Source organism: Mobula hypostoma, chromosome 23 (genome assembly GCF_963921235.1).
Source record: "Mobula hypostoma chromosome 23, sMobHyp1.1, whole genome shotgun sequence".
Classification (NCBI taxonomy): Eukaryota; Metazoa; Chordata; class Chondrichthyes; order Myliobatiformes; family Myliobatidae; genus Mobula; species Mobula hypostoma.
The window spans coordinates 44,524,232-44,548,115 of record NC_086119.1 but is presented as its reverse complement, the minus strand read 5'-3'; the positions used below and the strand labels follow the sequence as shown (position 1 = coordinate 44,548,115).

The window sequence follows — 23,884 nt, the reverse complement described above, 5'->3', positions numbered from 1 at the left end:
GAGCAGACTTGATGGGCCAAATAGCCCACTTCTACTGCTATATCTCACAGTCTTACGGTCTAAATGTCTTACTAATGTCTACGTAAACCTCATCTGCCTTCAACAATATATCTTGGAAAAACTCAATCAAATTAGACAAATAGGACATCCCAACCACAAAGCCATCTTGACTAACCCTAATCAATCCCATATTTCTATCTCACATCCTGTCCCTCAGTTTTTTTTCCAGTAACCTTCTGATCACTGACACAAGATACATTTTTCAGTAATTACCTGGTTTATCTCTGCTACCTCGCTTGAATAAAGTAACCACATTTGCTGCTCTCCTATCCTCTTCACCTCACCAGTGGCCAATGAAGAATCTGTGACAGGGCCCCAACCATCTCTATACTTTGGGATACATTCCATTTAACAGTATTACTAATAAATACCTTTCACTCAGTCCGGTACTCTGTCCTAAATCACCACTGCAGATTTCTACCCCAAGATCAACTCCTGTTGGGAAGAACCACAACTGGATTGGTGAAGTATGTGGGAGAAACGGATTTTGCAAAGGGCAAATGGTGTGGAGTTGAGCTGGATGAACCTTTGGATAAAAATGATGGAGATGTTGCTGGCACAAGGTAAGGAACCTTCTTGCTGACCTCTCCAGGTTCAGATGGCTCAGTTTCCTCATCAGCACATCCATCCATTACACAAAAAGAAGTGTAAATAAAAATATGTAAAATTTGAATTAAATAAGAAGTGGAAAATGAGACCCAAAAATATAATGACTTAGTGTACATGGGTACATTGTCCATTCAGAAATCTGATGGCATTTTGTAGTAGTACAAAATGTAATCAGATTTCTGAATGGACAACGAACCCATGTATACTAATTCATTGACTTTTTTCTTTTTTTCCTCTCTTTTTGCTCTACTTATCTAATTTAAATTTTTAATATTGTTCTTATTGTAATTCACAGTTTTTAAAATTTATTAAGTATTGCGAGGTACTGCTGCCACGGAACAACATATTTCACGACATATGGCAGTGACATTAAACCTGATTCTGATGCCAGAGCATGCAAACTGAACACTGCAGTGTCTTTGACAAGCCAAACTCTGAAATAAGTATGTCACAATAATAAAGCCGTTCTCTTGAGTTATCTACTCCCTCTTTTCCCAATCATGTGCCCTCAAACTTTACATTTGAAGAATGAATTTTTAATTGCAGAACCACAGATCAGCACTGATTTTACACAACATGGGAAAACGTGATCTAGGAAAGAAGAGAACCAATCTACCCGCTTCTGTACTCTGTTCTGCAATATTCTAAATCAGGGGTCCCCAACCTTTTGTGTACCGCGGACCGGTTTAATATTGACGATATTCTTGCGGACCGGCCAACAAGGGGGAGGGGGTGGTGTTCAAGTTCAACAGTGCGTGACAAGGAATGCGGAAAGGTGCAGCTGACTCGTATCATTTCATATCGCCAAATCATATTGTTTCCTCGCGGCCCGGTAGCACATGGGGACCACTGTTCTACATTAATGTATCTACAAAAGTATCACTGCATTTATCTTGTAGTCTTGTTTGCAGCTATTAAATCATTTCAACTCATTTCCTAAGAGACTATTTGTTCTACTTAGTTGGAAGCACAAGTGTCACATCTACTGAGAGAGAGTGACTGATTGATTTCCTATGTGTGAACAAGTAAAGCAGATGGAGTTCTCTCAGGAAGTACCTTTGCTGTGTAACCTGCCATTCACTGGCGCAAAGCTACAGGGCTGAATTTTGAGATTTATTCATTTTACTCCATTTACCCCATTTACTCCATTACTCCATTTGCTTTATTTCCTATTTTAATAAGCATCTCAGATGGAAACCCCATAAACCTCATACACTGCCGATACAGTTGTTAGTTATACCATAGCTTAGCCAATAAGAGCTGCTGTCTTGCAGTTCCAGATGCCAAGGTTCAATTCTGACCTTCAGTGCTGTCTGTGTGGAGTTTGCACGTTCTCCCCGTGACTGAGTGGATTTCCTCCGGGTGCTCCAGTTTCCTCCTACCTGTCAAAAAAGGTGTAGATTGGTAGATTAATTAACCATTGAAAATTGCTTCCAGTGTGTAGGTGAGTGGGAGAAATGGGGGCGGGGGGAGAAGGAGAGGGGAGATGAAGTTGATGGGAATATAGGGAGAATAAAGAAGGGTTTGGATAGAAATTGTGTGCTCAATGGTCAGTGTGGAGTTAGTGGGCTGAAGAGCTTGAACCAATGACTCTACACCTATTCCTGTACACTTCTTATAATTCACTGTCAACCAACAACATCTCTGCGCAAAGTGGTGTTCATTGAGCAGCACCCAAAGAATCTTAAATGTATCTTAGCTCTTATTTAATTGTCACACAAAGTCATCTGGTCTCACCCTATCAGAGATATACCCTTGTTCTACCCATTCTCTCCTCTACCTTCTCACTTCCATCCAGGAGCTTAAACAGTCCTTCCAGGTGAAGCAACACTTCACTTGTGAGTCTGTTAGGGTCATTGATTGTGTTTGGTGCTCTGAGTGTGGCCTCCTGTACATCGGTGAGACCCGACGTAGATTGGGAGACTGCTTCATGCTCCACCTGCCCGAACAAGTGGGATCTCCCAGTGGCCACCCATTTTAATTCCACTTCCCATTCTCATTTCAATATGTACATCCATGGCCTCCTCCACTGTAATGATGAGGCCACACTTAGGTTGGAGGAACAATACCTTATATTCCGTTTGGGTAGCCTCCAAACTGATGGCATGAATATCGATTTCTCAAACCTCCAGTAATGCCCCCCAACCCAACCCCTCCTTCTCCATTTCCCATACCCCTTTCCCTCTCTCACCACATCTCACCAATCAACTTCCCAGCTCGTTACTTCATCCCTCCCCCTCCCGGGTTTCACCTACCACCTGGTGGTTCTCTCTCCCCGCGCCCCCCACCCCCACTTTTTAAATCTATTCCTCAGCCTTTTTTTCCTCCAGTCCTGCCAAAGGGTTTTGGCCCGAAAGGTTGACTGTACTTTTTTCCATAGATGGTGCCTGGCCTGCTGAGTTCCTCAGGCATTTTGTGTGGTGCTCTACCTTCTGTGCTACCTAAAACTAGTGTTTCTTTCTCTCTTTCAGTTCTATGAAAGATCTTGCACCTGAGCCATTAACAGTTTCTCTTACAGTATAGTGATCTTCCTAGAAGCCTGGTTACTAGGGCTTCATCCCATTGCTTTTCATGGCAGCTTGCTGGACAGAAGCTGCCTGCTGTATTTCCTTCAACAGTTACATTACACTTTAAGAGCTTTTAGTGTATGGGGTGCCCTGAGATCACGTTTATTTTCAGACATATGAATAGGACATAATCTTTATATGGAACGGAGTTGAAGCTAAAAGGCCCTTTTTCTGTGCCCTATGATTATTACAAGGCAGAAGGATCTGCAGATGATCACACTGCATTATAGCTGGCTGTACGTGGCACAGGCTGCTGTGTCAGCTTCATCCACACAGTCCCCTTTTTGCTCCTTCTCAAACTCATTACAACTTTTTGAAGCCAACCCCTGAAGGTGTTGGGCACATGGCCAATTGGTTAAGGTGTTCGTCTAGTTATTTCAAGGTCGCTAGTTCAAGCCTCAGCTGTGGCAGTGTGTTTGTGCCCTTGAGCAAGGCACTTCAATCACACATTGTTTTAGTGTCTGTGCAAGGTGTGGTGCCCCACACAGACTTCCAATCTGCGCCTTGTAAGGCATGAAAATGCCTGACACAGGCCTCTCACGGTCTGAGTCGACGTTCCCCTCCCCTCCCCTCCCCTCGAAGGCTGAGATCACTTCAAAGAGCAGAGAGGCAGTAGAGATCTCACCTTGGCTGAAGTGAAGGCCAGATATCATTTGTAAATGCCTGGAGACTGGGACAACTTTAAGAGGTGCTATATAAATACAAATAGTTTTATTGTAGGCGCAGGCAGTCAGCACCGGAACAGTGTGGGAGTGGATCTGAAGCTGGGGACATGTGGAGGAAGGAAATAAGCAAGGAAGTGGACTGTCACTTTGGTTAACCAAACTTTTATCTCCTTGAGTTTGGGGGATGGGGTGTGAGTTAGAACCTGATGTCTCACATCATGATCGACATCACATTACATTTTCCTTACCTCCTGAACTGGTTCTTTCCTTGCACATGTCTTGCACCTCGCTCAGCAGCAGTTGCGGCCTGTGAGTGTAATATTAATGTGTTAATTCGGAACTTAACTTGCATCTAATAAAACCAATGCCTTTCATAAAATGCAAGGAAGGGAAAATAGAAAATTAGAAGCAGCACCAGATCTGCAATTATCAAATACATTGTGAAATTCGGACACCTTTACATTAAGGAATATTAGATTAGATTATGAGGAGACGCAGTCCTCTTTTACTGTCATTTAGTAATGCATGCATTAAGAAATGATACAATGTTTTTCCAGAATGATATCACAGAAACACATGACAAACCGACTTAAAAACTGACAAAAACCACATAATTATAACATATAGTTACAACAGTGCAAAGCAATACCATAATTTGATAAGAACAAATCATGGCACGGTAAAAGTCTCAAAGTCTCTCGAAAGTCCCATCATCTCACGCAGACGGTGAACCTCCAGCGCCGCCAACTTGCCGATGCAGCATCCCGGAAGCATCCGACCACAGTCCAACTCCGAGCCTCCGACCACCTATTCGACACCGAGCACCGAGTACCGAGTACCATCTCTGCCGAGTACTTTGACCCCGGCCCCGGCAACAAGCAATAGGCAAAGCCGAGGATTTGGGGCCTTCCCCTCCAGAGACTCTCGATCGCACAGTAGCAGCGGCAGCGAAGCGGGCATTTCAGAAGTTTCTCCAGATGTTCCTCCGTGCTTCTCACGGCTGTCTCCCTCAAATCCGGATTGTGCACGGCCCCCTAGTTAACACATACAATATCACTCGGAACGGCTGCGCGCGCTGCATCGTGCCGCCATCTTCTCCTCCCTCCTCCAATTCATTAGCATGAATTGTGTGTTTTGAGAGGTGTTAAAAGCAGTACACCATCTACCTGTTGGCCTCAAAAGCAGCAGGGGATTCAGCTGGACCTTGCCACTTTACCCACCTGTAGAAAATGCTTCTGCAGATAATCACCTTTAACCACAAGCCCATCGGACAGTGGTCTGCATGGACCGTCCTGCAGAAGAACAAGACAATGAATCCTGTGGGATAGGTCCCAAGTGGACTTCCAAAGCAATCTGGAAGGATGTCTTATCGCCAGAGCTCAAGAACGAGCACCGAGACTGGGGTGGGGAGCAGCACTTCCCAGCAAGTTCCTCCTAGATAGTTCAAGTCTCAATTCTGCTGCACGCTGCCCTTGATAATGGCTACGGTGCAGAAGAATTCCTTGTCCACCTCCTCGTGGACTGTGCATTTGCGAAGAAGAGCTGGAAAAAGATGCAGTGGTCCTTGCTGAGGTTTGTCAAAAGCTGCTGTAAAACACAGCACCTTGTGCTCCATTGGACATTTACAAGGATGCAACGAGGCAAATATTGATTTCTGCAGGAAAACCATCTACTTAGTGAAATGTGCACCTTGGTCTGCCCGAAACATTTTGGCCTTCCACTGCCCGGAGATGCCCAAAAGCAAATGCTACTAACTGGCACATTCCAATGCGTACACTATATGCTGATGGGTGCACTGAAGCTTTGTGCAACCACCACAAAGATTCAATAGGGAAGGACCACAGTCAACGGTCCTGCTGCCACTGCACCCAAAGGGGCTGGGTTTCTCAAACTCTTCACATGTGCATGTGTCCTGCTCAAGGAGGAAACGTGTGACATTGACATCGATGGAGAAGGTACTGGATCGAAGGTACAGTGAAAGAAGTATAGTTATGTGTGTATCTGTTATGATTAAAGAATATTTTTGAAAAGAAAGTCCCAGCAACACGAGAGAGACTGTGACCTATAGGCAGTTCTCCCAGAACACGAGGGACTCATTTGCTGATACAGAGATGGAACTTACTGCTGAACCAGGGACCAATCTAACAGCTCTTTCCTGCAACTCTTGTTGAACTGAATTGACTTTATTTCTTACATCCTTCACATACATGAGGAGTAAAAATCTTTACGTTACGCCGCCGTCTAAAAGTACAATGTGCAATCATAGTAATTTATAATAAATAGAACAGTCACTGTCAATAGAACACTGGTCAGCTGGTGGCGCAGTGGCATCAGTGCCGGACTTTGGAGCGGAGGTTCCCGAGTTCGAATCCAAGTTGGGCCACCCCCCTGAGCACGCTTTCCATCCGTGCCAGGTTGAGCGTCAAGCTAGCCACCTGGTCTTGTAAAAAAAAAGGGTCGAGTCAGGAATGTTCACATTGTGACCTGGTTAATCCGAAAGGAGACCAATCCTGACACTACGCACCAGACAAGAATGGCTGGCTGACTGTCTGGTGCGACACACTAAGAAGGAAGGAATAGAACACTCAAATCAGTGTGAGCTAATCAGTCTGATGGCTTGGTGGAAGAGTTTGTTCCCTTGGAACAGACATGGCTGTGACTTCGACACGAGGATGCCATCCAGCGACCCAAGTTCACTCCTGACCTTGAGTGTTATCCATGTGGAGTTTGGATATGATCCCCATGGTGACTGCATTTTCTGCCAGGTGCTCCAGTTCCCTCTGCATCGCAGAGATGTATGGGTCGGTGGGTTTTGAATTTTAAATTACCCTTAGTGTTGGAAGGAAAAAGGATCGAGATAGGGAGTTGACAGGCATGCAAGGAAGAACAAGCTACAATGAAATGGTAAGATTGGGACGATGGCACTGTTCTGTTGGGTGCTGGCATGGAGCTGTTGGGCCACATGACCTTACTCTATGAGGTAATAATTGAATCACAGTCTCTAAGGTTCTTTTGCATATTATTGAAATAATTATAAGTGCAAAATCTAACAGATAATTTTCATTTTGCATATTATTGAAATAATTATAAGTGCAAAATCTAACAGATAATTTTCATTTTGCATATTATTGAAATAATTATAAGTGCAAAATCTAACAGATAATTTTCATCACCTCCAGAAGGTATCCCGCATAGACACAGTTACCCTTCCCTTTAACCTTCATCATTCTGAAGAGAAGTTTTACTCTAAGCCTTTCTGGCCCTCTCTTAGAACACAAGAACACAAGAAATAGGAGCAGGAGTAGGCCATCTGGCCTGTCGAGCCTGCTCTGCCATTCAATAAGATCATGACCATAGACTCATCTCCACCTACCTGCCTTTTCCCCATAACCCTCAATACCCCTACTATGCAAAAATCTATCCAACTTTGCCTTAAATATATCTACTGAGGGAGCCTCCACTGCTTCATTGGGCAGAGAATTCCACAACTATCAATGATTCCCTTTCTCATGGCACTGCCCCATAAAACCGCAGGAGAGGCTTTTTTTTAAACCTCTTCCCACCATCTACCAGCACAGATGGTCCTTCCAAGTGAAGCATTTCTTCCAGTTTATTATACAGCATTCATGATTTGGTCTCCTCCACAAAGGAGAAACCAAAAGTGGATCAGTGACTGCTTTCAAGAACACCTCTGCTTGGTCTGCAAGAGCAACCTTGAGCTCCCAGTCCTCAATTCCCCATCCAGCTCCCACTCTTACCTGTCTGATTTCAACCTCCTACACTGCTTCAGCGATGGAACCTTAAGGAATAGCATCACATCTTCTGCCTGGGTTTTGCAGCCACTGGGCTTGGTATTAAATTTAACAATTCTCAAATAGCACACTTTGTTTTCCTTTTCACAAGCCATGAATAAGACTGAACATTTATGTTTTAATTTGTTTCTGTTTTTCCCTTAACTACTTTGGTCTGCACCCCATCACAGACGTTCTCCTATTTGCTGGTTTGATTCTTTTTATTAAGGAAGGACATTGGTAGTTAGATTGATAGGCCTGAATTCATGAGCTAATGCTCATGTTTTTCTAATTAATGCACTGTAGCAGTCCAATGCTGAATTTAACAGTTTCAGACCTTTACACGAGGAATTCTGCAAATGCTGGAAATTCAAGCAACACGCATCAAAGTTGCTGGTGAACGCAGCAGGCCAGGCAACATCTCTAGGAAAAGGCGCAGCCGACGTTTCGGGCCGAGACCCTTCGTCAGGACTAACTGAAAGAAGAGCTAGTAAGAGATTTGAAAGTGGGAGGGGGAGATCCAAAATGATAGACAGGTATATGGAGGAATCTAAGGTGGGGGCTTATATGGGAGGCAGGGTTCGAGGGTCGGCACAACATTGTGGGCTGAAGGGCCTGTACTGTGCTGTACTATTCTATAGGAGAAGACAGGAGGGGGAGAGATGGAGCCAAGAGCTGGACAGGTGATAGGCAAAAGGGATATGAGAGGATCATGGGACAGGAGGCCCGAGGAGAAAGAAAAGGGGGAGGGGGGGAAGCCCAGAGGATGGGCAAGGGGTATAGTCAGAGGGACAGAAGGAGAAAAAGGAGAGAGAAAAAGAATGTGTGTATATAAATAACGGATGGGGTACGAGGGGGAGGTGGGGCATTAGCGGAAGTTAGAGAAGTCAATGTTCATGCCATCAGGTTGGAGGCTACCCAGACGGAATATAAGGTGTTGTTCCTCCAGACCTTTGATCAGTCGCTCTAGGCAGCAGGACTCAGGCCCAAGAGTGAGGAACGACCCATTTAAGCACCAGGCCAGATTGAAAAGGTCAATGTGTCGGGGCTGGAGGCAAGGGATGGGCTGGTGTTCAGTTCATTGCTCTGTGAGATTTACTCATCTCTGCACTGAACTGAGGCTGTGGCCTGCAACTAGCTCACTTTCATGAACTTCAGTTCAGAATGCTACTGGCTTGCTTTTATTGTTCGCACTATTTCCTTTTTCCTCTGCATATTGGGTGTTCGACGGGCTTCTTTTGTTTTAATGGTTCTACTGGGTTTCTTTGTTTTATTTTATGGCTGCCTGTAAGGAGACGAATCTCAAGGTTGTATAAAGTATACATATTTGATAATAAATGTACTTTGAACTCTTTACAGCTGGAGTGCAGTCATGTGTGCAAAGGTCCTGCCAGGGAAGGAGAGGGTGTTTGCTGGTGCTGCACTGGGAATCTTCTGTCAGTTCACTACCTTCGATGCAAAGGAATGCACTATCTTCTGCTCTTCTACCTGACTTGCGGCCCGATGGAGGTTGTTTTGCCAAAGTTACCTGCTCCCCATCTCCTGTTTCAACTGTTCACACCCTCCCTGCATTTCATATGTTGGGTTTATCCAGTTCTTTTCATTCTGCCTCTCTCTTCTTTTATGTAATCACTTCTGTTAGTTAACCTCTTCCAGCCAATCAAACCACAATTAGCATTAGGGTTTCTTTGTGGCTCCCCCTTCTTCTTTTCCTCATTCTGCTCCTCCCAATGTTTTCATGCAATTCATTATTTCTTTCTATCGGAGGGAAATTGCTTGTAACATTAATTGCTTCTCTTCAAGTCTCTCCCATAAACATTTCAATAACTGCTTCTAGCATTTTAATTCATTATTTCCAGTTTTATAGCCTTTTTGTGTATCGCTCAGGTACTCCCTGGATGAGTGAATCAGTCAGGCAGTATTAATAGGAATTCTTGTTCCCTCATGACCTGTTTGAGGTTCATTAGCATGAGTTATTTCCAATATGTCTTACCTTTTGATGATAAACCGAATGTTCTCACTCACTTCCAAAATCTTCTGAAGTTTGGAAATTCCAAAGCAACTGGGTGCCCTGAATGAAATACCATCTGGCAATCCATCGACAAACAAATCTTCAGGATGGGACTGGAATTTCATATACGGGACTTTCACTGGATCGGAGAATCCCATTGCTTCAGCTGAAACAAACAACAGATTGAAGATTATCAATAGGGTGAATTGTACAAATCTCCTCAGGAATGTCTGTGTGTGGACTCAGGGGTGGCAACCTATGGCAAGTGCAAAAAATTTTATTGGTATGCAGCATGCAGTGCTGCCACTTGATTATTTAACCCTATCCAAATTAAAAAGATACTTAATGATTATCTCTACCATCAAATGAAGCAGCAAATTATATTTTATAGCCCGAGAGTAGTGAAATGCTTTCGCAGGAAAAGTCTCCTGCTGACTTGGTGGTAGCTGGACAGTTGGAAGAACATGTGATGTTATATGATACGTTTTGAAGTCCTCGCAAAACTGGCATACACATCAGCATTTGGACTGCAAATGATCGGGCCAGTTGGCATTGGCTTCACTCTGCTGATATTTTTTGCTTCTGTTATTTGCGAGTGTGCACTGGATACCCAGCAACAATAAAAGTAAATACTGCATGTATGGTAATTTAGAAACACCATGAATATTCATGTGAGTTATTGTTTATCAAGTCTAATCACAGGAGCAGACTTGATGCTGAGACTAGTGCTATGTGCAGAGGTCTCAAACCAACCAAGTACAAACCGAATATTAAATAATTGTCATTGTTAGTACAGCACGAAAAGTCTCACTAGGGTTAAAGTGTGATTATTTTTCTTTCCTTGATCTTTTTATGAATATACACCAAAGCTTATAATTTCATATTCACATTTCTGTTATCAATAACAATGCTATTTAGGAATGATGTTATTTTTCAATTCTCTTTTGAGAAGATTATTAAAAATTTTTGAACGGGTTTTCAAAAGTGCTTCATTATTACAATCTGTCTCTGTTAATAATTTTATTTCTATTTTATAAATAATACTGGACAACAAAGATTTTGGACTACTGCTCATGAAAATCACCATGCAATTTCCCTATCATGCATCATATTTTTAAAAATCTGCTCTATTTGTTATTTCAATTTATAATTCAAGGCAGAATAACTGATGCCAAGGTTAAGGTATTTTTGTTGGTCCACAAATCAAACAGGTCATCAACGACAGGTAATTCAAAGAACTTTCAGTGGGATCAGAGAACGCATTCAAGGATGTAGTTGAAAATTTTCTTGGCAACTACGGAACACCAAACTACATGCAGCTGGTTGACAACATGCTTCAAGCATACAAAACCATGAAGTGCAACATGTGACATTTCCTGCACATCCATTTAGACTTCTTCCCCGTAAATCTTGGTGCTGTCAATGACGAACGTGGTGAAAGATTTCACTAGGACATTGGGTCATTACGAAACAGTATCAGGGCATCTGGAACTCATCAATGCTGGCTGATTATTGTTGTACACTTAAGTGAGAAGATTTAAGATGGCATTACCAAAGACGTGTGACAGCTTACTGGTAGTTCGAAAGCAAAGGAATTCAATTAAAAACATTACTAATAACACTTTATTTTGAGGTGAATTGTGAACTACTACTGCAAACAATGAAGAGGTGAATGAAGGCAAAGAAAGTTTGTGACAGGTGCTCTGCTGATGCGCCGCAAAATCGATGCACTTGGAGTTGGAGCCATGTTTGCTGGAGTGGCTGATTTGGAGGGAAGAAGACAGGACAGGGGAGTTCCGATGCCTGTCCAGCTGCGAGGGTGGATTGCTCTAAGTGCCGAGCCGATTTGGAGAGGCCGAGGATAGCTTCTTCAGCAGCAAAATCCAGGTCCAAAAAGAATCGCTGGCTGGAGTGTTCAGGGCCAAGAGCGGTTCGCCACAGCGAGGACCAGGTCCTAAAGCGAGGTACAATCCACTGCTTGGACAACCTAAACGCTGGCCCACATAGACTGGAAGGTCAGGGTTTCCAGAGCTGAGCAAGGTTGGATCGCTCGGGGCGGCAAACCGATTTGGAGAGGTCAAGAACGGCTTCTTTGGCAGTGAGATCTAAGCCCAGAGTGATACACTGTGCGGGGCCCCAGTGAGAGGTGCAATCCGCTGTTTGGACAATTTACACGCCAGCCCAGATAGACTGGGGGCTCCTCTCTCTGCAATGCTAAGACTGTGAGACTGTCCTGGCTACTGTGCTTCGTGTCTGTGAACTCTGCGGTAATTTGTCCCACTAATATAATGAACTCAGTACAGAGGCTTTGGGCCTACTCTGGGGATTTGGATCAAAGGGCTCAATTTAGTTTGAAATGCTGTTGTTGTTGCTCACTTCTTTGGTTCACATGATTTTTTTTTCTTTCTTTGTGTACATCGGGGGTTGATCTTAATTTTTTTTCTAATTGGATTATTTCAGGTTCCTTGCTTTGCACCTGCCTGTAAGCAAGTAAGTCTCAAGGTTGTATAATTTATACATTCTTTGATAATAAATGTATTTTGAATGCTTTGAGAAGCCTCAGACACCGAGTATAAACAAAAGTCATCAAGAAAAATATTTTTAGCCTAGTTGAACTATTGCAGAGCATCAGCACCGTTATGCAATTAAGTGTATTATATTCAATAAAAGTTAGCTTCTTGTTTCTCCAAATTCCTACCTGATACAAGTAGTTTGAAATTATATTTGTGTTCAACTTCAAGTGGTCTATCATAACCATAAAAAGGAAGCAACGACTTCAAAAAAATTTGTTGTCTAATACAGATAAATAAGCAATTTGACTCACCCACTGTTACTAATTCATTAATCAATGATACTGTCTGCTCAGAATCACCCTGGCATGCATGAGAATATTTTTAGAAGATTATCACCAGTTTGGGCACACCCTCTCAGAAAGGTTCACCACACCTGTGTGGGTTGGTACCTTCGACAACATCTACAGAAGCTGCTGCCTCAGGAAGGTGAACTATCATCAAGATTCCCCACCATCTGGGTCATGCCCTCTTCTCGTTACTATCATCAGGTAGAGGTACAGAGACCTGAAGTCCCACATCACAAGGATCAGGAACAGCTACTTTACTATAACCATCAGATTCTTGAACTGACCTGCACAGCCCGAAGACTGAAATGAAATGAAGCCAACGATGAAACACTACAGACCACCGCCTGTGCCACCATGGATTGGCCTTGCATTGCGTCTTTGATATTTGTTTTGCACTGAGATTTCATTTTTGCAAAATCCCTTTTCCCCCCCATTCTGCTGTATAATTTTATGCACATTTCATATTCTGTGTGTTGTCTACACCAAAGTTTCTGGGTTGCAAGTTTCCCCATTGTACCCGTAATGAATTAGTAACCTCGACCGCATTTGAACCGGTTCACTGCAGCCAGATGGGGCTCGGAGCATCACAATCTGCAGACACACTGAAGGCCCTCTGACCACTGTCCTATTGTTTGACTTGCTCTTTATACTAACATCTAGCGTGGGATGGAGCTGAAATTCCCCAATGACGAAAAGGAAGACTGAAGAAGCCTTTCCGACCTAAATTTTCAGCTTGAACTAGCAATAAAATCAAGCCTATGGATGGGCTTCTGCTGGTTAAGGTGATCAACAAAACACATAAAGTGACATATGGATAAGAATCTTCTGGTGTATTCAATATGCTTCAATCAATCCTCATTTGATAAACAAGAACAGAAACAATGTGGAAATAGAAGAAACACACATCAAAGTTGCTGGTGAACGCAGCAGGCCAGGCAGCATCTCTAGGAAGAGGTACAGTCGACGTTTCAGGCTGAGACCCTTCGTCAGGACTAACTGAAGGAAGAGCTAGTAAGAGATTTGAAAGTGGGAGGGGGAGGGGGAGATCCGAAATGATAGGAGAAGACAGGAGGGGGAGGGATGGAGCCAAGAGCTGGACAGGTGATTGGCAAAGGGGATATGAGAGGATCATGGGACAGGATGTCTGGGGAGAAAGACGGGGGGGAGGGAACCCAGAGGATGGGCAAGGGGTATAGTCAGAGGGACAGAGGGAGAAAAAGGAGAGTGAAAGAAAGAATGTGTGTATAAAAATAAATAACGGATGGGGTACGAGGGGGAGGTGGGGCATTAGCGGAAGTTAGAGAAGTCGATGTTCATGCCATCAGGTTGGAGGCTACCCAGACGGAATATAAGGTGTTGTTCCTCCAACCTGAGTGTGGCTTCATCTTTACAGTAGAGGAGGCCGTGGATAGACATATCAGGATGGGAATGGGATGTGGAATTAAAATGTGTGGCCACTGGGAGATCCTGCTTTCTCTGGCGGAAATCGAAGACATGGTTATCAGTTCAAAGGCTGTCAACAGTTGAAGGGAGTGATAAAAAACCACAGTATAGGACATAGTCATTTGTGAGTTTGATTGTGTTTGATTGTGATACCTTTAGGATTGTGGCAAGGTTCATCGTTAGGTCGCATCTGGAATTTCCAGTTGGCGGACGATTTCCCTCCACGCCGCTCTGACATATTGGGAAATCATGTTCGTGCCAAGTTACAGCAGTGGTTTGCCTTTGCCTTCTGCCGGGTAAGTTTAAAGAGATCACCACCTCTTGCAGTGGATAACCAGGACGTCTAAGTGCCTTGTCGTGCTCTTAGCGCTCCACCATGCCTGCTGGCCTGCCTTCTTGACTGCTGGACTATTAATCGGTCTCTTCCGCTCAATCCGCCAGGGCCAGACTTCACACGCTGGGACAGGCAGATCCCCTACCTCACCGAGGGTCGAAGACCCGTCGGCTACCCTCACCTGGTTTGGCCTGTCTGCCGAGACGGTTTACCGGGGTGTGGCCGCTACGCGTGCTACAGCTACTTGGAGCCACAACTGAGAGCTAAGTGCCAGGTGGGGACCAAAGGTGGACGAGCTGCACTGAAAAAGGGCACGGCAAGCCCCCTCACCAGAGGTGCTACCCCTCCCTGGACGCCCCATACACCAAGGTTAGAAACCAGATTACAAACATTCAGACAGAGTTGAGTGTAAAATAGATGTGGGACGTGACAACACGTTAAAACACTTTTGGATAAATAAGGGAAATTAAGATGATGTGGTAATTTGCACTTGGTGAATTCAAACATTTCTCTCTGATTACCTCCACCTGACCGGAATTCCATGATAACTCAAATCCAGCACTGTCTCTCAGTCAAACTTTACGGGGCTTTTTACTTCAAGTGTGCTCAGAAGTGTCCTAATGGTCTGTCATATGGCTCTCATTGGACAATTTCCTAGATCTTCTCCAGAATTGCTGGAAATTTACAGAGGTTACAAATGCTTTGGTGAGCTGACAGACAGTCTTATCAACAATTTCCATTCCAATGACAGTGCAGTGATGTCATCATCTGTTCCAAAGACATCACAGTGATGCAACTGGGGGTACCTAGGATTTCACCTACCACCCCACCAGCCTCCGGATCCAGCACATTATCCTCCGCAACTTCCGCCACCTTCAACGGGACCCCACCACAAAGCACATCTTTCCCTCTCCACTTTCCGCAGGGATCGATCCCTCCACGACTCACTTATCCGCACGTCCATCCCCACGGATCTCCCACCCGGCACTTCTCCCTGTAAGCGTAAGTGCTACACCTGTCCCTACACCTCCTCTCTTGCCACCATTCAGGGCCCCAAACAGTCCTTCCAGGTGAGGCAACACCTTACTTGCAAATATGTTGGGGTCATCTATTGCATCCGGTGCTCCCGGTGCGGCCTCCTCTACATCGGTGAAACCCGATGCAGATTTGGGGACCGCTTCGTCGAGCACCTCCACTCCGTCTGCCACAACAGACAGGATCTCCCGGTAGCCACCCACTTCAACTCTGCTTCCCATTCCCATTCAGATATGTCCATACATGGCCTCCTCTACTGCCATGATGAGGCTAAACTCAGGTTGGAGGAGCAACACCTCATATACCGTCTAGGTAGTCTCCAGCCCCTTGGTATGAACATAGAATTCTCCAACTTCCGGTAATTCCCTCCCCCTCCCTTCCTCTATCCCTATTTCACATCACCTCCCTCATAGTTCCGCCTCCTTCTACTATTGTTCTCCTGCCAATCACCTCCCTGCTTCCCCTCCCCACCCCTTTGTCTTTCAAATTACTGTTTTTTTCAACTACCAGCATTCTTCAAACCCTCCCCAAAGTTCTTCCTTCAGTCCTGGCGAAGGGTTTTGGCCCGAAACGTTGACTAATCTTTTCAACTGATGCTGACTGACCTGCTGAGTTCCTCCAGCGCATTGTGAGTGTTCAGTGATGCAATCACATTCCATTCTAATAACAATCATAATGTTTCTTTAAGACTTGGCATCTTCTAGACCAGTGAGATCAAAAATCTTTCATTACAACGTCAGCATAATTCTGCTCAGAAACATTTTAGAACATCACAGTGATGTCACCTTCTTTACTTCCAATGACATCACATATTTGTATTGGCCGTCACCTTGACTCCACATTCCAGAGGATGTGTCAGGTTGATGAGAGATAGTTGTGTGATGGTTGGAGGGAGGGGGAGAAGACAGTGGGGAGGGGGGAGAGTGGTGGGGGGAGACTGGGGGAAGGGAGAGTGGGGGAGGGGGAAGGGGAGAACGAGACGGGGAGAGGGGCAGATGGAGATTTTATGTGCGAGTCTGAGTCTGAGTATGAGAGTGAGTGAGAGAGAGACAGAGAGAGAGAGAGAGTGTGTGTGTGTGTGTGTGTGTGAGAGAGAGAGAATGTGAGTGTGTGTGTGAGAGAGAGATAAATATTCTAATTCATTATTAACTTACCATACTTTCTGTTGAAAAGATTCTCCACTTGTTTCCTCAGTTGTACAATCTTCCACTCTTCTGAAAGAAAATCGCATCAGAAGTAGAATCATGCAGACAATATACAATGAACCCGCTCACTATTATAAAGACTTTTACCCAGGGACTTTAGTGCTAGTCAAAAATGTCATGGAAAAGTTAACTATCAAATACCCCTCCTTACCTTTCACTAAATGCCCACTACTCTTTCACTTTTATTCCACTTACTTCTTCCAATAGTTATCAATAGATACATGCCAAGGACTCAGCCCTCTATGGGAACACAAAGCTGAAGTGGAGAGCCCAGTGCAATGCTGATGGAATACAATCCTCTAAGCACTTCCATTGTTGTAGATGAAACTGATCCCTTCAGCCCTCAGAATTTTCAGAATTATTCTGAAAATGAAAATAGCTTCCTATTAATGTGACAAATATTTCTCCCTCAAGCAACATCAATAAGACCTTTGGCCACTGTCTCATTGCTGTATGTGGGCCACATTCATTTCAAGGTCACAAATGAAGAAATACAAAAATCAATACTTTTTCTTTCTATTGCCTAGTACTCATTGATAGATCCTTTCCTCATTAGATCCTCTTCCAGATATCTTTCATTTATGACTTTGATAGATTCCTTCCCCCAATCCAAACAATGATTCTTCATTGAAATTGTACAAGACTTTGGTGAGGCCCAATTTGTATTGTGTGCAGTTTTGGCCACCTACCTACAGGAACGATTTAAATAAGGTTGAAGGAATTCAGAGAAAATTTACAAGGATGTTGCCCGGACTGAGGGACGTTCCTTATAAGGAAAGATTGAATAGGTTAGCACTTTATTCCTTGGAATGTAGAAGATTGAGAGGCGATTTGATAGAGGTATACAAAATTATGAGGGTTATAGATAGGATAAATGCAAGCAGACTTTTTCCACTGAAGTTGAGTGGGTCTACAACTAGAGGTCAGAGGTAAGGTTGATAGTTTTAAAAACTTGGGGGAAACACAAGAGGAAATTTCTTCACATGGAGGGTCATGAAAATGTGAAACGAGCTGCCACCACAAGTGGTGTACACAAGTTTGATTTCAACGATTGAGAGAAGTTTGGATAGGTACATGAATGGTAGGAGTATGGAGGGCTATGGTCCCGAAGCAGGTCGATGGAAGTTGGCAGCATGGGCTAGATGGGCTGAATGGCCTGTTTCTGAGCTGTACTTTTCTATGACTCTTTAATATCCATGGGTAGATCCCCTCCCACAATTTGGGTCAACTAGGTCCCCCCCCCAGTAAAGCTGGTCCATGGCACATTCACTTCATTCTCAGCTACCAGTCAATTGAATTCCCTAATGTTATTGTGTTGATATCCCCATATAGAATCATAAAGGTCACTTAGAGGGCTTTGTACTACCTGCCGCTTTTTTTTGTACATTTGACAGCAAACCACTGACCTTCCATCACCACATGTTGGTCCTTGTGGTTAGAAACGTCATCCTGTACAGAATCTAAGGACGGGAGGGAGAAAGGCAGCACACCATTTTACTTAGTTGGTAACATTTAGCAGACCATTTCCAGTTCACATTCAAGTCAAGAGTAAACATTGACAATGACCAGTTTGAGCAGAGCGCGGTCTATGCAGTAAGCGTACTCATGTAAAGATGCACAGGATGCTCACACAAAACAAGTGGTAGCACTGGGGCAGTGTGTGCAGGGAGCTCCTCTCCACTCATTCAGACTTCCTCTTTGGCTTCAGATTTCTCCGATAAAGCACAACTAACACGTCCACCAACAGGACAACCCACTGGTGAAGTGGTCCTGTACACTGACACCACTTCACAGGGTGACAATTTATTACCGTGCACTTTGCCCTCCTGCGTGAACATGCAGGCACTTACCCGTCTCTACTCTTAAACTGACAATCACCCTGGCTGTGCCGGGAACCCGATGCGTACACTAGTACTCACCACCTCTTAGCAAACCCCCCTCCCACAGCACTGAATCATCCCATCGGTCAGTGTAGAGGGGCTAGTACAGGCTGGGTTGGGGGGAGCAGTGGGACAGCTTAGCGCTGCGATCTATGGCCTGGACAGCACAGACAGTGTGGGCCACTGCTGGGGTCAAGCAGCGCTTGCTGCGCATATTCACATACTGACTGGACCCCGCTGGCACTCACATCGTGTCCTGATGGATGCAGTGGAAGCTGGTACGTTCCCTCACATGGTTTTTCTGCACAGTTCTCACCATCTGGAACCTCCGCAACTGCGGTCATCAGTCATCAAGAAGGGCCAGAGGTGGATAGGGGTTACATATCATCAATTTCTCTACAGCGTGACCAAGTTATGAAGAACACGTACCAGAAGGAGATGCCACCAGGATGTCAGGCTCATCACTGCTTGACTTATCAGAGAGATTTTCGCTGAGATCATCCAATGATGTATTTGCATCTGTTAGGCGAAGAGAGTTAGTGAATTAGTGAGAGGGAAAAGGCCCTTTCCAAATGGTGATCTTGCATCTTTGGTCACACAGATACACAGGAATGTCGAAACTCCTCCTCCCCAGCACTGTTCACTTCCGGTTTCATTTTGTATGATATCAGGTCTAGGGCACAAAATAAAGCTTCACACTTGCCCAGAAACTGTGTCAGTTGTCCAGATCCAACAGAAACTGGAGAGCATTGTGCCACCGTAAGATATAAGAGCAGCATTAGGCCATTCAGCCCAACGAGTCTGTCCAATCGTGGCTGATTTTTCCCTCTCAACCCCATTCTCCTGCCTTCTCCCCATAACCTTTGATGCCCTATTAATCAAGAACCTATCAACATCCGCTTTAAATAGGCGGGAGGACAAGATGGCGGCGCGCCTGCGTGTGTGCAGCCCTCCGGTGAAAAATGATATTGTATCTGTTAAATAGGGGCCGTGGACAATTCTGATTTGATGGAGAATGGCGTGAAAGCACAGAGGAACATCTGGAGGAATTTCTGAAACGCCCGTTCGCTGCTGTCGTTACTGTGTGGTTGGGAATCTTTCGGAGGGTAGGCCTTAAAATCCCCGGCCTTGCCTGCTTTTGGCGACCGAGAAGGAGGTTGAATCGTTCAGACAGAGATGGCGCTCAGTACTCGGTGTTGGAGAGCTGATCAGAGCTCGAAGTTTTCGGATGACTCAGAGTCGGATTGTGGTCGGCATGGCAGGGTTTACTGTGCTCATGGACTTCTTCATCAAGTTATGGTATTGTGCACTGTTGTAACTATATGTTATAATTATGTGGTTTTGTCAGTTTTTTCAGTCTTGGTCTGTCCTGTGTTTTGTGATATCACACCGGAGGAAATAATGTATCATTTCTTAATGCATGCATTACTAAATGGCAATAAAGGAGGACTACGTGTCTTTATAATCTAAAAATATACCCAATGACTTGGTCACCACAGCCATCTGTACTAATGAATTCCACAGATTCTCCACCTTCTGGCTAATTGAATTCCTCCTCATCTCTGTTCTAAAGAGACATTCTTCTATTCTAAGGCTGTGCCATTTGGTCCTAGACTTTCCACTATTGGAAACATTCGCTCCACCTCCACTCTATCCAGGCCTTTTAATTTTTAGTAAGTTTCAATGAGATCCCCCCTCATTCTTCTAAACTTCAGTGAGTACAGGCCCAAAGCCATCAAATTCTTCTTGCGTGTTAACCCTTTTATATTCATAGGCCAGGATCATTCTCATAAATCTCCTTCTGGACCTTCTAAAACGTCAGCACATCCTTCCTTAAAATATAGGGCCCAAAGCTGCTTATAATACCCCAAACGTGATATGATCAACACCTCATAAAGCCTCAGCATTACATTCTTGCCTTTAGATTCTAATCCTCTCGAAATCAATTCCAACATTGCATTTGCTTTCCTTACTAGCAACTCTGCAAGTTAACCTCCAGGAAATCCTGCCCTTGAACTCCCAAGTCCCTATGTACCTACTACTTCTGAATTCGTTTATTGTTTAGAAAATAGCCTATTCTTTCTATCAACGTACATGACCGTACACTTTCCTCTGCTGCATCCCATCCGCCACTTCTTTACCCATTCTCCCAATCTGTCCAAGTCCTCTTGCTTCCTCAATACTACCTGCTCCTCCAACTATCTTTGTATCATCCGCGCACGTGGCCACAAAGCTATTAATTTCGCCACTTTCCAACACTCCTTGGGGATCAGACAAAGATGTTCCCCAGTTGAGTAAAGCTGGGCCCAATCTGATACTGGTACTTTCTCACAGACGGTTACAGAGTTACAAACTCCTGTGTGGCAGGAATAAACATGGGATTTCTCTTTAATAGTAGCGGCCCTTAGCTGCTGCTCTGCCATGATCGTGCAAAGAACAGAGAGCCTGTGGGCAGGGCTCTGGTACAGCACAGAGAGGGATTCACATTCAGTTAGGTATTTATGGAATATGATTGGCACAGTGGCTTTGAGAGCAAAATAGAAAGTTATAGATGTTCAATCCAGAACGCCGGACTGATGTCCAGCGATATGTTCAAATCCTATCATAGTTGGGATAAACAAGCCACTTAAAATAAATAAGAAAAGTCCTATGATAATAATGCCCACGCAAAGTTAGAAGCTCTTGTAAAGTTAAACTGGTTCCCTAGGGAAGTAGATCTTCCATTTTTACCAATCCAGCTTCAGTATATGTAACTCAAATGCGGTTAACTCTTAACTGCTTTTCTACAGCACCCAGCAAATACTAATTTTGCTAATAATGACCAGGGCCACCTACATCTTGCAAATAAAACCTTGGCCCATGCTCATTCCCAACTCAACTACCCACCCAGATATTTTCTTTTGCCTTTTTTTTTGCTTATAGCTGGTTAAAACTCTTCTCCATAATTGATTCTGGTTGGTTATTCCATAAGGTAAAACTCCATGAAACGAAATCTTTCTCAAAAAAAGAATAAGCCTTGTTGGTACTGATTTGGTACCTTGGTGGCAGTAGTCACAGCTGATTTACCTTATGCTTCTTTCACAAGCAAAGATGTTTCGATAGAAAATTTTCCATCTTTGTACATAACCCTCAGGTAACAGCAATGGCTGTTAGTGTCAATCACCTGAGCTGGAATTTGAACCCAGCTTCCATAGTGTAGCTAGGGAAGATCTTTAAATTTATCAAACACTTTGATGGTTAAAAACAAAAAAGGTTGCCTACATTTTGGTGTTCAGATGACACAAAAACCTAGGCAACCTTCGCTGTATTTAATCATCCAAGCCTTTGATAAATTTAATATCTCCCTTAGCTTACATAGGTTCAAAGTCTTGGTATATTTTATACTACCTTGACTTCTTTTTCAAGATCTGGACACTCTATTCTAATTGCAATCATTTAACATTCTACTTCTCCAGCATTTGGTGATATGTGCATGAGACGGCTGGCTTGTCCAAGCACCTTTCATCTTTTCATCAATACTTTTTGAATCAATAGTTTTGAAAACAGGAAGGAACATAAGAGGGGAGAGGACAAGAACAAAGCCAGAAATGTGGGTGATACAACTGTTAAAGGTGCAGGAATCTGTTAATGTCACAGAGTCCCTCCCTCACTTTTACAAGATTATTCCAGTGTAAAGTCAAAACAACTATTTTTTGATATTTCACCATCTACAGTGTACCCAATAATTTACATCCAATGAGCCCAGAATTACATTCTTTTTACCTTGAACAGTGATTTGAATTATTTCCGCATCTTCTGGCTCTGTTTTTACTTTTTTCAAAGTTGACAGATCAAGGGAAGTGCCTGCAAATAGAGAGAATGATGAAGCAGTTCTCATTCAGGGAAGAATCAGTGATCTACTAGGTCTCTACAACTTGGACCCACAAATTGGGAACAGGGCTCACGCTAAAGAGATTGGCCTTGAAGAGATGGATGGTGCGCAGGATCCTATCCTGCATCATGAGGTGTCTTCCTGATCTCAGTTTCATCTCACTGCTTGACCCCATCTGGGAGGATGCAGTAAAGCCAGGGAGCCCAAGAGGGGGAGAAAAAAGAATTCAAGAAATGAATAGTTTGCTTCTTACACGTTGACGAGTTGCCTACGGACACAGTGTATTAGGAGAGAAAGCTGTAAATAAAACTTGGAACATCATTTCTCTCAGTCATATACAGCACTGAAACAGACTCTTGGCTCAGCTAATCCAGCATGAAAATTACCGGTGATGTTATTGTCATAAACACAAGAAAATCTGCAGATGTCGGAAATCCAAAGCAAAACACACAAAGTGCTGGAGGAACTCAGCAGGCCAGGCAGCATCTATGGAAAAGAGTAAACAGTCAATGTTTCAGGCCAAGACCCTTCATCAGGACTGATGAAGAGTGATGTTACTATATTCAATTCCCTGTTCATTATTAATGCACCTGAAAGTGAAGTTAAGAGTTGGCCATTCATAGAACATCAACAACAGTAACTTACTGGCTAAAATCACTAAAAGTATTAATTATTAAGAAAACAACTTAAAATACAGCAGAGTGCACAATTTTGTCATCTAACTATATACATTGAATATGAGAATAAGCCTTATAAAATAATGAAGATCCTTTCCAATTCCACAAACCAAACCACGAATGTACAGCTAGTGTACCCATCTGTGGAGAAACTGAGTGGGACTTTGTTTGATATAAACCCAGCATTAAAGCCTCCATGTACTTTCTGAACCCCAGAATCCTCAATACACAATCAAAAGAATAAAACAATCTGAAATACAGTAAATTAGAGGTGAGGAAGCTGTTCAAATAAACAGGTGGATTGGACCTGCAACTTTCAATGTAGCTGTAGTTCAGAAATCAAACACTGCCTCACCTGTTTCACTTTCTTTTATCTTCATAGACCTGATAGGAGAAGGAAACATTTCAAAATTTAGTACTTGATAGTGCAGGGTAGAATAAAGATTTGAAAGACTAAACGAACAGTGGGAAGCCTTTGTATTTGTATTTAGTGTTGATAGACACCTGCTCAAAGTATTCAATAATGATGGCAAAGGACGATTTACAGCTGCGTAAATCAGGTAATTTTGTTACATAATATTAATTTGTTATGTCACTTCCAGAGTATTGGCTCAACCAACCACCCCGCCATGGATGGTCCCAAGCTCGACTGTGCAAGGAGGATGGTTGGGTATGGTGATAGCAACCCCATCCCTTAAAAGCCAAGAGCTACAGAGATGTCAACAGAAGCTCCAAAGTCCTCGACTCTTGGACAGGAAGGATCTTCAATGGGCTACTCCTTGAAAAACTGAAAGACTGGCCCTGGACAGAAGACTCTGGCTAACTGCTGACTGCGGTTTATACCCCAGCAAGGGGTTTGGGCCTTAGAAGAAGATG

The 23,884-nt window shown here is 43.8% G+C and overlaps 1 protein-coding gene across 8 annotated transcripts in view; it reads right to left on the bottom strand.

Annotated features, from left to right (window-relative positions):
• Nucleotides 1-23,884, bottom strand: part of gtf2ird1 (GTF2I repeat domain containing 1) — a 200,953-nt gene that overhangs the window by 48,420 nt on the left and 128,649 nt on the right. For all 8 annotated transcript variants that reach the window (XM_063031349.1, XM_063031348.1, XM_063031351.1 and 5 more), the window contains 8 exons: nucleotides 23,364-23,392; nucleotides 22,223-22,303; nucleotides 18,890-18,979; nucleotides 17,987-18,040; nucleotides 16,530-16,589; nucleotides 9,686-9,869; nucleotides 4,150-4,208; nucleotides 1,971-2,051 (listed from right to left, as the gene is read on the bottom strand). In XM_063031349.1, the coding sequence (XP_062887419.1) occupies nucleotides 1,971-2,051; nucleotides 4,150-4,208; nucleotides 9,686-9,869; nucleotides 16,530-16,589; nucleotides 17,987-18,040; nucleotides 18,890-18,979; nucleotides 22,223-22,303; nucleotides 23,364-23,392 (638 nt within the window). The remainder of the gene's footprint in view (nucleotides 1-1,970; nucleotides 2,052-4,149; nucleotides 4,209-9,685; nucleotides 9,870-16,529; nucleotides 16,590-17,986; nucleotides 18,041-18,889; nucleotides 18,980-22,222; nucleotides 22,304-23,363; nucleotides 23,393-23,884) is intronic.